The 13144-nt window shown below is 35.6% G+C and overlaps 1 protein-coding gene across 2 annotated transcripts in view; it reads left to right on the forward strand.

Annotated features, from left to right (window-relative positions):
* The window catches only part of PAM (peptidylglycine alpha-amidating monooxygenase), a 333859-nt gene that overhangs the window by 239730 nt on the left and 80985 nt on the right, over positions 1–13144 (forward strand). For both annotated transcript variants that reach the window (XM_005209762.5, NM_173948.2), the window contains 5 exon segments: positions 5479–5527; positions 7099–7166; positions 8212–8292; positions 8574–8650; positions 9002–9105. In XM_005209762.5, the coding sequence (XP_005209819.1) occupies positions 5479–5527; positions 7099–7166; positions 8212–8292; positions 8574–8650; positions 9002–9105 (379 nt within the window).

The raw sequence follows: 13144 nt of genomic DNA on the forward strand, positions 1-13144 counted from the left end.
ACAAGTGAATAAATGTAAATGAAAAGAACAATTTCAAAATCAGTATAAAAATTGCCTTAATCCTGCTGAACTAACTTCCTCTAGTCCAGAACTTAGAAAGAAACAGGTTATCTTGAGTCTGGTCAAGGGGATCTATATTACTAAAAGTCGTGGAAGGACTTTGAAATAGTGCATTGTCAACTTCTTCAAGGTCCTGTAGTCCCAACACAAGAATCTCATTTTAGCCAGACCATGATGTTTTTGTCTCACTGACATTCCACGGTATCACTGATGACTCTGTTCTGTGTCTCCCTAGGTTGTACCTTTCTGAATCAGCATCTCTGTTTCTATTTTCAAAATACCTATTTTGTGCAATGTCTTTAGCATACCATTCCAATTCTAATTCTCTTTGCTTATTTGATTCCCATCCCACCCCACCCCCCGCTTTGTTCATTCCTGTTAAGTTGGAAAAATGTGATGTGCTTCAGTTTCTTCAGTTAAAGAAATTCCTGACCAATAGCTTTGAAAATATATTTCTTAAAAGTAAAATATCCATGTTCTGCAATTTTTTAGAATCTACCAATAAAAAAGAATGATCGTCATAGTAACTTATATTTATTGGCTATTTTCCGTGATCCAAATAGAGTGTTACATTCTTTACGTAGGTGTCTCATTTATAGTCTGAAGTTTCTTAGTGGTGTCAGTATTGATCACGAGTACTAGTCTACCAGATATTAAATACATAACTTTTTAGATCCTACTCCTTTTAAACAAAGGAACTCAGAGAGGACCTAGTGGAAACTGGTGATGATTTTGTAAGGTGCTATAGTCAAACATCTGTGTGTGAATGAACTGTAAAGATTAATTCTAAACTTTCCACCCAACAAACCTTACATATTGTACATTGGAAATGTGCAACATTTATGTTGAAATGTAAGTCAAGAGAATAGTCCTCACTTCCTGTTCTACCTTTCATTCAGACATTGAATCCTGTGATTTCAGGCCATTTCAGTTATTTCACCCATCACTGTTCAATCTTTACTTAAGCTGTGGTGTTCCGTTTCTCTGGTCTTCTGGCATGCTTCAATTTTTCCATCTATTCCTCGCCTCTCTTCTGTTTACTTTCATCCTAGTCACAGAATTACATTTCTTGACTAGCTTTTTCAACCAGCATATGATTTCGATACTCAAGTTCATTTTCTGTACCTTTCTTAACTATCTCAGTCCTGACTGCATTTTTTTCATCGTGCGTGGTAAAATATTAGCAGAAGCACTGATGTGTTTCTTTATGATAATAAACCTTTAAAGCGTCATCCGTTTTAAGAGACAGACTTCATTTATAGCCTAGTGAATTGAAATGAATTAATTCTTATGAGGCTTCCTAACTTGTGGCTGAAGTGCCGTGTTACAATAGAAGGGCAAGCAAAGTCAGAGCCCACTGGAAATCATCAGTAAAATATGCAAAACCAGTGGAAGTTTCTGAGTTCAGAAGTAAGATCAGTGTGGAGGTTATGGAAATAATATTGTATAAGTGTGGCTGGGATCATGTTGGAGTTAAAAGGTCATAATCTCCACACCAAATGCTAGGCTGAAATATGCTTCTCTCCAAAGCTGCCACTTGCATAGGAATAGCTATGGATCCTGGAGCCCTCCAGACCTCCAGACAACCTTCCTTGTTTGAGGGAGTTCAGTTTACTCTTGCTGAAACTTCTCAATGTATGTATATGCAAACACATGGGTTCCTTAGGTCAAACTGTAGAAAGTCAAACTGGAAGAAATCATAGTGATTTACAATAAGAAAATTTGATTTTGAAATAATGAATATATTTTCATAGCCAATATAAAAAATGTATATGAATATGCTTTATAAGTGTTTTCTTTACTTTGTGATAACTCTTAGCATGTTGCTCAACTAAAATATCACCATTAAAATATTTATCCATTACTAAGTTAAAGAATTTCCTCAAGTTACTCAGCTGGTCTTGTGATTGTTACTCCATGGATAAATACTGATATATATATCTAAAGTGTGATGTTTCTATCTAAAGCATAAAGCATAATATCTAAACACTCATACACATAGGCACACATGCACACAGCAGTTTTTTTAGAATGCCTCATTTTTTGCTGACTCAGTGGTTCAAATTCACAAGGTAAATTTGATGGAAACAAATTCTTTCATCCATGACTAAGGAACTCTATTTAGTGTGATTTTTTTAAGTGTGTTTCTTCACCAGTTTTCCTTCTGTATATTTTGATTTCTGAAGCTTTTTGTTAAACAGGTAAGATTTTCACTTTGTATATTCACTAGCCTTCGAACCATATAAGATTTTGTTGTTGTTTAGTCCCTGAGTTGTGTCCAACTCTTTTCTGACCCAATGGACTGTAGCCTGCCAGGCTCCTCTGTCCATGGGATTTCCCAGGCAAGAATACTGGAGTGGGTTGCCATTTCCTGCTCTAGGGGATCTTCACAACCCAGAGATCAAACCCACGTCTCCTGCATTGGCAGGTGGATTCTTTACCACTGAGCTACCTAGGAAGATCTATACAAGATGTACATTCTGTAAAACAAAACTTAAAAGTCTCGAGATTCAATTTTCCCTTAAGTCATTGTAATACCTAAGTCAGAAGTTCAGTATGTTTTTCTCCAGAATGTGTTGAGCTTCTCATATTACTACTTGAATTTTTAGCTGATTAGTTATTTGTGTGTAGTTACTTTGTGTGATATCCTTGATGGTCTTACAGAATATGACATTGATTGATCACTTTTAAATCTCTGTAGGGAAGCAAATAGCAATTATATAGAAATTATTTGCTATCTTTTAATTTGGTGAAAATTTTGATGTGTGCTTAGAAAATGTCTTCAAATTAAAAGTTATTTTTGACTTACTTTCATGCTTTTGAGTAAAAATCTACTGTTTAGACAATTCTAATCAAGAACTTTATCTAAGAGGATGATCAGTTACTGGCAATAGCTGGCATGTTACTGTTAATAACATTCCTACTACATTTAATTTGGTGACATATTTCAGCTTTAATGATAAATTATTTAATAGTTGCCGTAATGTGTTAATTAACTTATTTATTTTTCTCACGGAGTTTTTTTGAAGTCGTGGTAAAGAATATTAGCCAAGTTGAACATCAAAATGTGATTAACTTGATTCTTTGAAAGCAAGAGTATAATATAAAACCAAGAAGACAGTTCTCATTGCACTTAGAACCTTTTGCTTGGTTGGACATTAGGGGAGTGGGAGAAATTCTCACCTGGTATTATTAATTAAAATAAAAAATTACAAAACCCGACCATTCAGTAATTAATGAGTCATCTGTAAGTGCCAGATAATGTGCTAAGTGGACACGTTCTATGATCCTGTCCTCCATTGCTTAAAATCTTCCAGCGGCTTCTTGGGAGACGGAAAATGAAACCCAGAATCTTAAGATACTCTGCATGGCCTAGGCAGTCTCCTGCCTCTTGGCCACGGTATCCTGCCTGGACCTCAGTAGGTAAAACAGCTACCCAGGGTCATATGATCCTGTTGAGTTCACGGCGTGATTTTATCATGTTTATGTGCTTGGTATTTTGTTTCTCCTTGTCCCTCCTACCCCATTTCCCTGTGTCTCCACTCCCACAAGAGCGGAAACACCATGAGAGCAGGAGATCTGGACCTGCTGCTTTTCACTGTATCCCAATTGTGAAGAATATAGCAAAGCTCAGTGAATATTCACTGAATGAACAGATGATTACCATTTCTTGAAATACCCTTAGACATAGATAGTTTTTTATACTTAGATAGTTTTTTATACACAGGATAAATGTTTTCTGAAAACAATTCAGCTATTTAGGTGAGTCTCTGGAGTGTAGAATTCATTTGGTATAAATGAATGATACACTTTCCACTATTCTCTTTTGATCAGTGGAGATACTTAGGTAATTCTGGGTGAATCCAATGGCTAATCATTTTGAAAGTAGTACAGAGTAGGTGTATCTACTAAGTCTCAATCAGTGCACTTAGGGAAACTTGTTCTCAACAATAAACAATTTTAATAAATTAAACAATAATATTCAAATCTCCTTTCTATTTCTAAAGCATAGGCAAAAATTAAGATAAACCTGTTGTATTCATTCTTTTGTTTATTACTGTTTTCTCATCTATTTAAAATTCAGTTGAAATTTTTTAAAAAAGAATTCAGTGAAATTATTATGAAAATAGGATCTCACTGAAATTGATTTAGGAGAGTGGACAAAGTCTCTTTGTAAATTGACACTAATGTAATGTTAAATGTAAAATTAAATATAAAATGTTCATCATTGCATTTATTTCTGTACTATTTTTGTGAAGATCAAGCTTAATACTATACAGTGAAATTTCCTTTGTGTTTTACTACTGAAGTATTAAATATGACTTTTTATACTTTGTCTAAACTTTATCTACGGTAAATCAACATGTCTATGTTACTAGTTAAGTTACCTGTTATTGTACATTTTTATGTGAGGTTACCTTGGCTTTTCTTATGAGAATTACAGATGAAAGGAAAATTTTTTCCTAAAAAAATTATATGCTGTTATTAGTATACTTCACTTCCTAATTTCTAATATAAATCTATCATTCTTGTACACACTCAACAGTTATATTAAAATCAACTCAAAGTTGAGATATAAGGTTTTATAATTCCTTAGAACAAAATTCTTAGAAAGAATTTAACATATACAGGAATGGAAGGAATGAGTAAGTCTGAGTTACTATTCATGGTGTCTGTGGTTAAAGATCAGCAAGTTCAAAAGAGATAAGAATTTGGATGGGTGATTTACATTTCTGTCTTCTTTCTACCTGAGAAAGACAAAGGAAGAAAGAAGAGAGAGGATGTGTAAGAGGTCTCTGAAATGTCCTTGGCAAAGGTACAGAGATACTCAAACACTTTCCACTGAAGTTAGGGTATAAAAAGAATGAACATCAGGTTCCTATTTAGAAGGCAGGATTGAGTGAGGCTTAGAAACCAAGTAGGGTGATTCCTATACATAAATTTGAGACATTACAGACTAAAAAATGGTAATACCTTGAAAGCCCAAATTATGGACTAATTCAGTTTTTGAAAAGTAGAAAAGCTAACTCTTTGGATCCCAGTAGAACAAAACCAATTCAGTTCATGAGCTTTTCTGGATGTTTCAACAATACAGATAGTTTATAGAGAGTGGGCATAGTTTTCTTTTGTGAGCTTATGACTAGAATTTTAGTGTGTCTGCTAGGAAGCAGATAACCAGTCAGTTTGGTGAGTCAAGAAAAAGCTACAGACTACTTGAAATGATAGTTCTCTTGTTGCTCTGTGATACATTGGAATTAAATGGATTTTATGAGTATGAAAGTACTCTGTAAACTGTAAAACACCATACAAGCGAAATATATAGGGTTTTTAAATTTAGTATTGAGTTATTAATTAACATTTTTAGTTTGAAATTCATTATTCATATTTAAGATGTGTATTTTTTGTGTGTATTTTCAGATAATCACAAGGACTGCTCTGGTGTTTCCTTACACCTCACACGCCTGCCGTAAGTACCTCGGTTATCCTAGCTGAGTGACAGCTTTTAAGATCTTCAAGAGCTTAAAAGTGGGAAATGCACTATGCTAGTTATCTACTGCTGTATAACAAATTATTCTAAATGTAGTGGCTTAAAACAGCAAGCATTTATTGTCCGGGTTGCCTGTGGCTAAGGAATTTGGGCACAGCTTAGCTGGGTGCTGGTTGTCTGACACAAAGGCCACGGTGAGAATATCGGCCAGGGTCTCAGCCATCTGGAGACTCGACCGGGGCGGATTCGCTTGCAGGCTCTCTCACGCGACTGTTGACAGGATTCGGTTCCTTGCTGGCCATGGGCTGGAGGACGCCTCGTTTCCTCCTCATGTGGGCTGTAAACAGGGCAGCTCCCAACATGGCTGCTGCTGTCTGCCCATCACCGTCAGCAAGGGAGAATGCAAGAGGGTGTCCAAGGTGGAAGCCAGAGCACTTCTGTATCCTCATCTCAGAAGTTACGAATGTGTGTCGAATAGGTCAAGAAAGTGGTGACCACAGGTCTTCCTACTCTGAATCCAATGCGCAAAAGAAAAATTATTGTTGCTATATTCTATTTGTTAGAGATAACAAATTACTGGGTCAGGTTACTTGGTCCAGCCTGCATCAAGGGAAGACGATTGAACGAGGGCAAGGATGTCAGAGCTGTGGGTCATTGGGAGCTGTATCGTTCAGGGTCCTCCAGAGAAAGTGAACCAATAGAATGTATGAGAGAGAGAATGAAAGAGAAAGAGAAACTGAAATGTACCTTAAGGGATTGGCCCACACAGTTGTGAGATCTGGCAAGTCTAAAATATTCAAGGCAGGATGGAAGGCAGGAAATCCTGGCAGGAACTGATGTTGCAATCTTGGGTCCAAAGGCATAATTCCTTCCTCTTCCGAGGACCTCAGTCTTTTCTCTTAAGACACTAATCCACATTTTGGACCATAATCTGCTTTACTCAAAGTCAGTGGTTTAAATATTAATTACATCTTCACAAATACCTTTATAACAACGTCTGGGCTAATGCTTGACCAAATATCTTGGCACTACAGCCTAGCTGACTTGACATATAACCACTTGACGTATTAACCACTACAGGAGCCATTTAGAGATTGGGCTTCCCAGAGGGCACTAATGGTAAAGAACTCTCCTGGCCAATGTAGGAGACTTATGAGATGCCAGTTCTACCCCTGGGTCAGGAAGATCCTCTGGAGGAGAGTATGGCAGCCCACTCCAATATTCTTGCCTGGAGAATCTCATGGACAGAGGAGCCTGGCAGGCTACAGTCCATGGGGTCACAAAGAGTCAGACACGACTGAACTGACTTAGCACACGTGCACATGTAGAAACATTCACCATGCCACGAAAATGTGTATTCAGCTATTTGCCCAAGAAAATAAGTTATTCTCAGGAAAAATATATATATTCTACCTCATTCCCCATATATTAGTTTAATTTCCACATGAATCGTATTTTATAGGTCAATGCATGGAAGTATACCTTATTTTTCCAAGGCAATTGTTTTGACGTTTTCCAATAGTTGAAATGAATGTTATTATTTTGTGCAGACAGCCTTTAATTGCTGGCATGTACCTTATGATGTCTGTTGACACTGTTATACCACCAGGAGGGAAAGGTGAGTAATGATCTTTTAGAATTTACCATTACCTCATTACCTAATCTTTAAGGATGGATTTACAGAACATCTTTTATAAACACTTGAAATGACCAATATTTTTGAGTCCCTGAAAAATAAACCAGTTCTTTATTATCCTCAGAGTTAAAATAGGTTTTTGTGTTATTCCAAGCCAGCAGTTTATTATATTCCAGTTTTATGCCAAGAATTGAGGTCCATAGGGAGATAGTGAGTGATATAAATTTAAATATGATTCTTGACTATTTTACAAATAAATCATCCATTCTTCAGATGCTAAAAAAAATTCTTATCATACAGTGGCATAAACTTATAGAGGATATCAGATTAAGAATCAAAAGCTAGCAAATCCAGTCTGAACATAGATTTGTAAAATGGGTATAGTATCTGATGTCTCCTAAATTTCCAAAAAAAAAAAAGAACTATTAGAATGAGTATAATATTATTTATTGCTGTAAATATGTTATCCTTTGGTGGGAGTGTCATATTATTCATTTGTTCTTACTGGGGATCTGTTAAAGTCAATAAGTATGATCTTGTTACTTTTCACTGTCTAATTTTAAAAAGGCATTTACTGAAAACTCAACTATGTGTTAGTCTATAAGGAAAGAAAAGTATATGAAATGTTTCCTTCTCAACAGGAACTGTCAATCTCATTATCTTAGGTATTTGCAATAAATTTTTCAAAAATACTTCTGTTCTAAAAATAAAAACCAATATTTAAGCTTTTTCAGCTGCACAAATTTCATGATGAAGGTATCAAATTAAGCCTGGGTTTTCACTGACAATGTATGTTGATTTGACTCTAGTCATTTTATGAGTGAAACAGAATATAAGGGATTCTTAACTCATTTTAGTAAGAAGCTGGCCCATAATTAGTGCTTAATACCTCTGAGTACATGAGTTTGTGTATACTCAAAAACCCCATGCTTAACTGCTTGTGGATACTCTGTACATACTTTTAGTCAAGAATAATGTTATTTTCCAGTTGAATAATGACTTTTTTCTGTGTTTTCATTTCTAACAGTGGTGAATTCTGATATTTCATGCCATTATAAAAAGTATCCAATGCATGTCTTTGCCTACAGAGTTCACACTCACCATTTAGGTAAGAACTTTACATATTAAATGATATGCCACTGTGCTTGCTAATGCTGTAAATGTAAACTGTAGATTATATCTGACCTGAAATCTGTTTCATCTGTTTCAGTGGAAGAGGTTTTGTGCAGTATCTTAAAATTCTGCATGTGTTTTCATCATATTGTTTTCATTAAAATGCCGAGCATTTGGGTTTCTGAAAATATTTATATTTTATTTTGCAATAAGAAAACAAATAATGCCTTTTATCTTTTTAATACCCTATACAATTATAATTTGTGTTCATTACAGGCAAGGTAGTCAGTGGATACAGAGTAAGAAATGGACAGTGGACCCTGATTGGACGCCAAAGCCCCCAACTGCCACAGGTGTGTGGAATCTAGTACAATTTTGAGAGAAAAAAAATATTAATCAGCAGGTGGTAATTTATAAAGCCCTTATAGAGCCCTTGTGAATTTCTCTAGAATCTAAAAATCTCTAAATCTACCTTTACTCTAAGTCTAAGCTGCGTTTAACTTTTTTTTTTTTTTTTATTGTTTCCAATTTGATGGGTTCCTTATCAGTTTTCTGAGTATTTCTAAGCAGGGTGGTGAAGTGTGTCTGCGACTGTGTGTGTATTCATCCTCTCAACCCAGGGTAGCCAGGCCTCATGTTACTAAGCATGAGCTTCTGGGTGTTGTTGATAATTTTAATGAATCGTTGTGTTTGTCTCTTTGCAGGCCTTCTACCCAGTAGAGCACCCAGTGGATGTGAGTTTTGGTGACATCCTGGCAGCAAGATGTGTGTTCACTGGGGAAGGGAGGACAGAAGTCACACACATTGGGTATGACTCCACAGATTCCATTATTTAAAAATACTTTATTAGGACGAGGTGTGGTTATAAGTGACAGTTATCTTCATGAATGAATGGCATTTTTCCCCTATGATAAACAATTACAACAAACCCTAGCATTTTATGCTTTCAGGACTGATTGAGTTGGTCAAACTGCAGAACATGTGCTTAGTTTTTCATAATTCCTATCTTCCTGCTTATTCAAGACCTTTAGGATCACACCTCTGCATATTATAGTTGCCACAGGAGTGTGTATTACCTCCTGTACATCTTAATAAAGAAAAATGTATTGATTATAATTTTTTTTCTCAAGTGTCCTTTTGTCCTATGCTCAAATTTAGGGGAATATATAGGTTCTGCATGTAATGGTGGCCATTAATTACTCAGAACCAGGATTTTTTTCCCTACCTGTTAAAACCTTTATGTATTCATTATGAGAATGTTCAACTTTTAAGTAAGCTTCAAAATACTGAGCTGCTTTGAAATAAGTATATTTTATAACACCAAGTACATTTTTCAAAGCACTATGAACTCTTTCAAAAAGGGTTTGCCTAAATTAAAAATGAAAGATAAAGCCTCTTATCATGTCTTTTGGTTAGAAAAGAACCAAGGAGCCTCCTTTCCATTTTAAACTAGGTTATAAAATATTTACTGACACCACCTAGAAGATGGAGCTTTAAACCATTTATCTTTTGATCAAAGAGGAGTTACAGAGAGTAGACATCTGAAAATACGCATTAGATGCACAGATGATCCTTATGATGACAACGCGAGCTGTTGGTTGTTAGGGGATACATAAAAGGTACTAAGGCAGGTGAATGAAAAAAAAAGCATTTGAGATGGTAGAATAGGATCTTTTTTATGTCAGCCTAAGAGGGTTTTTTATTAATAAGCATCAATTTTGAGACTAATGATAAATAGAAAAAAGTTATCGATTTATATTAAACAAGGAAATTTTAACAGACTTGCTTTTAGATGAATTTGCTAAATTTAAGACAGAGATGTGAGGAAAGCAGTACAATTACTGAGTTGCATAAAATGGTAACAAAAGGATTGACAAAATCGATATAATTAAATTTGAAAAAGTCTAATCATTCACTTTACTAACAATCTTTAAATATATGAAGTGTAGTGTCTCTGGAACTTTATTTAAATGCCATTCGTTATTTTATTAACCTTTGAAATAAACAAAGGAGTAAAACAAGTCCCTTTCAACACATTCTTTGTATTAGTTTTCAAGTTCAAGTGTGAAATAAGTAGAATTTTTTTTTTTTTGCTTAGAGGTACCTTTACAATGTGGGAGGGTTTGTAACTTGCGCCAGATTCTATCTTTTGAGTATCCTCTGTGTAGCAATATCAGCCATGGAAATTAATGACTTGTTATAGTACCAGGATGAGAGGCCAAAGTGATCTCTAGGGGCCTCTTTCAGTTTCATGAGTCCGAAATAATTCTAGTCTTTTTTTAAAATGCGCATTTTGCTTTAAAATAATACTCTAAAATGACTATACCAATCTATCTTTATGTAAATGTCCTGTGGGCTAAAGGAAACACCACTTTGTAATATAAATGAAGTAGAAAGAAATTATAGGAAATTAACTTATGGGTCAATCTATATTCTGAATATTTAATTTATACTAAGAAAGCAGGAAATTTTGGATAAATTTAAATATGAATTAAATCCTCATAATAATGCATAGCATTCCTATAGCACTTAGTACGCTTTTCAGTAATAACAACAATGCATCCATTTTGTAAAATAAAGAATACCACCTCCATAGGGTACTATAGTATCACAATTGAGAATGTAACCAATAAAAAGGGAAAACTAGTTTATTTATGATGTATTTTAAATTAAACATGTGTTGTGTGTGCTCAGTCATATCCAACTGTTTGCGACCTCATGAACTGTAGCCCACCAAGCTTCTCTGTCCATGGAATTTTTCAGGCAAGCATACTAGAGCAGGTTGCCATTTTCTACTCCAGGGGATCTTCTCAACCTAAGAATCAAACCCATGTCTCTTGCATCTCCTGCATTGGCAGGTGGATTCTTTACCACTGCGCCCCTTGGGAAGCCCATTTTAAGTAAATGATACTCTGTAAATCTCTCTCTCTTCTCTGTTCCCATCTAACCCCCAACCCACACATACACAAACATCACTCCCACTGGCACAGGTTTGTGCCCTGAGCCTAAAGCCTAACTTAAACGCAAGTCTCACTTATCCAGAGGTCTTATGGGGCCAGAAGATGTCCCCTCCATGCACTGGAAGAACAATGGGCTCCCAGTTTTTAACCTGCTTGTTCTGTAGCCACCTGGAAACTAGGTTTACAGGAAAATTGTACCATCTAGTGGCCTTACCAGTAAGATTTTCAGTTGAGTGATTCTTCTGCCCGGTCCTAGTTTAACTCTGCATTAAGCTAGAAATTTTAGAACTGGAGAAAGCTTAAAGTGAAGTCGCTAAGTCATGTCCAACCCTCAGCGACCCCATGGACTGCAGCCTTCCAGGCTCCTCCATCCATGGGATTTTCCAGGCAAGAGTACTGGCTGGAGTGGGGTGCCATTGCCTTCTCCGAAGAAAGCTTAGGTAGAACAATCAGAGTTAACTAATAAGAAATAGTTAAAAAATTCGGGACAGTTTTTAACCAGAGGTTCAACTCAAAATACAACCATTAGAAACAAGTGAATTTAAGACAAAATATATCAATAAACTTAATGATAACATTTTAACCCAGATACATATTTCTTTTTAAATATTAAATATGAGTAATATATCTTAGGCAAATTTCTCTAATGTATATATTAACAATGTAGTACTAATTAACTTACACAGAGCAATATTTTGTGCCTGACACTGCATTGTATATTTTATATTCAACATGAGGCTTCTCTTAGTTCATTTCAAATGTTTAGTCAAGTGTAAACATCCAAAACAAGAATTTAATTGAGTGAGCCAAATAAGCTAATTAAGTCAGCTAATTTGCCTAAAAGTATAAAATTTAGGATTAATTCTTGAGAATTGGTAGGTAATATTTACCAATTTGATCCATTTTGTTGGTCATATGTTTCATTTGGAAACAGTTATTTCATATACATTTGAGAAGGTCTAATAAATATTTGTAGTTACCAAGCACAACACTTTAATCAGCATTTAAAGTATATTATATGCAAATAAAGTTATATGGTCAATAGCCCCTTAATATACAAGTTTTAAGGCTTCCCAGTTGGTGCTAGTGGTAAAGAATCTGCCTGCCAATGCAGGAGACAAGAGAGATACGGGTTGGCTCCCTGGGTCAGGAAGATCCCCTGGAGAAGGAAATGGCAACCCGCTCCAGTATTTTTGCCTGGAAAATCCCATGGACAGAGGAGCCTGGCGGGCTACAGTCCACAGGTCACAAAGCGTCAGACACGACTGAGCCCACATGTATTCGTAGTAGTGTACAAAGTTTTAAAGCACCAGGAAACCTTTTAAGAAACAATTCAGAGCTTTGCAAAATAACTTCTTTAAAGTTTTCATATTTCTTTCCAAAATGAGTCTTTTACCATCTTGGCTACTTTTAAGTCTAGCATGGCACATGAAGATACGTGTAGGGCTAGGGATGAGGGAATCGCCAGAGTGGTGTATCACTGTCTGAAATGTAGTCACGGTGTTCTGCAGTATTTGGGTTTTTATAAAGGATGCATTTCAGAATACTTGATACTTTCTTAAAGGTCTACTACATATCTTTATAATATGAAATGATATATTTTTATAAAACCCTGATAGATGGATAGATGAAAGAAAGAGAAACAGACATAAATATTCATGAGAAATGCTGTAAATTGTTCATTATATGGACCTGACTCAGCAGTATAATGTATGGGGTAACAGGTTATGCCACCTGTAATAAATTATAGGCATCTGTTAAGACAAATGACTTATTCTTCATTCAACAGATACTTACTGAGGACCTACTATTTTCAGGCTAACCACACGCTGTCAGAATTAAAGCTAGCTGGTGTAAAAGAAGTAATTGTCATGTACGCACCTTATT

The sequence above is a fragment of the Bos taurus genome, chromosome 7, assembly GCF_002263795.3.
Source record: "Bos taurus isolate L1 Dominette 01449 registration number 42190680 breed Hereford chromosome 7, ARS-UCD2.0, whole genome shotgun sequence".
Classification (NCBI taxonomy): domain Eukaryota; kingdom Metazoa; phylum Chordata; class Mammalia; order Artiodactyla; family Bovidae; genus Bos; species Bos taurus.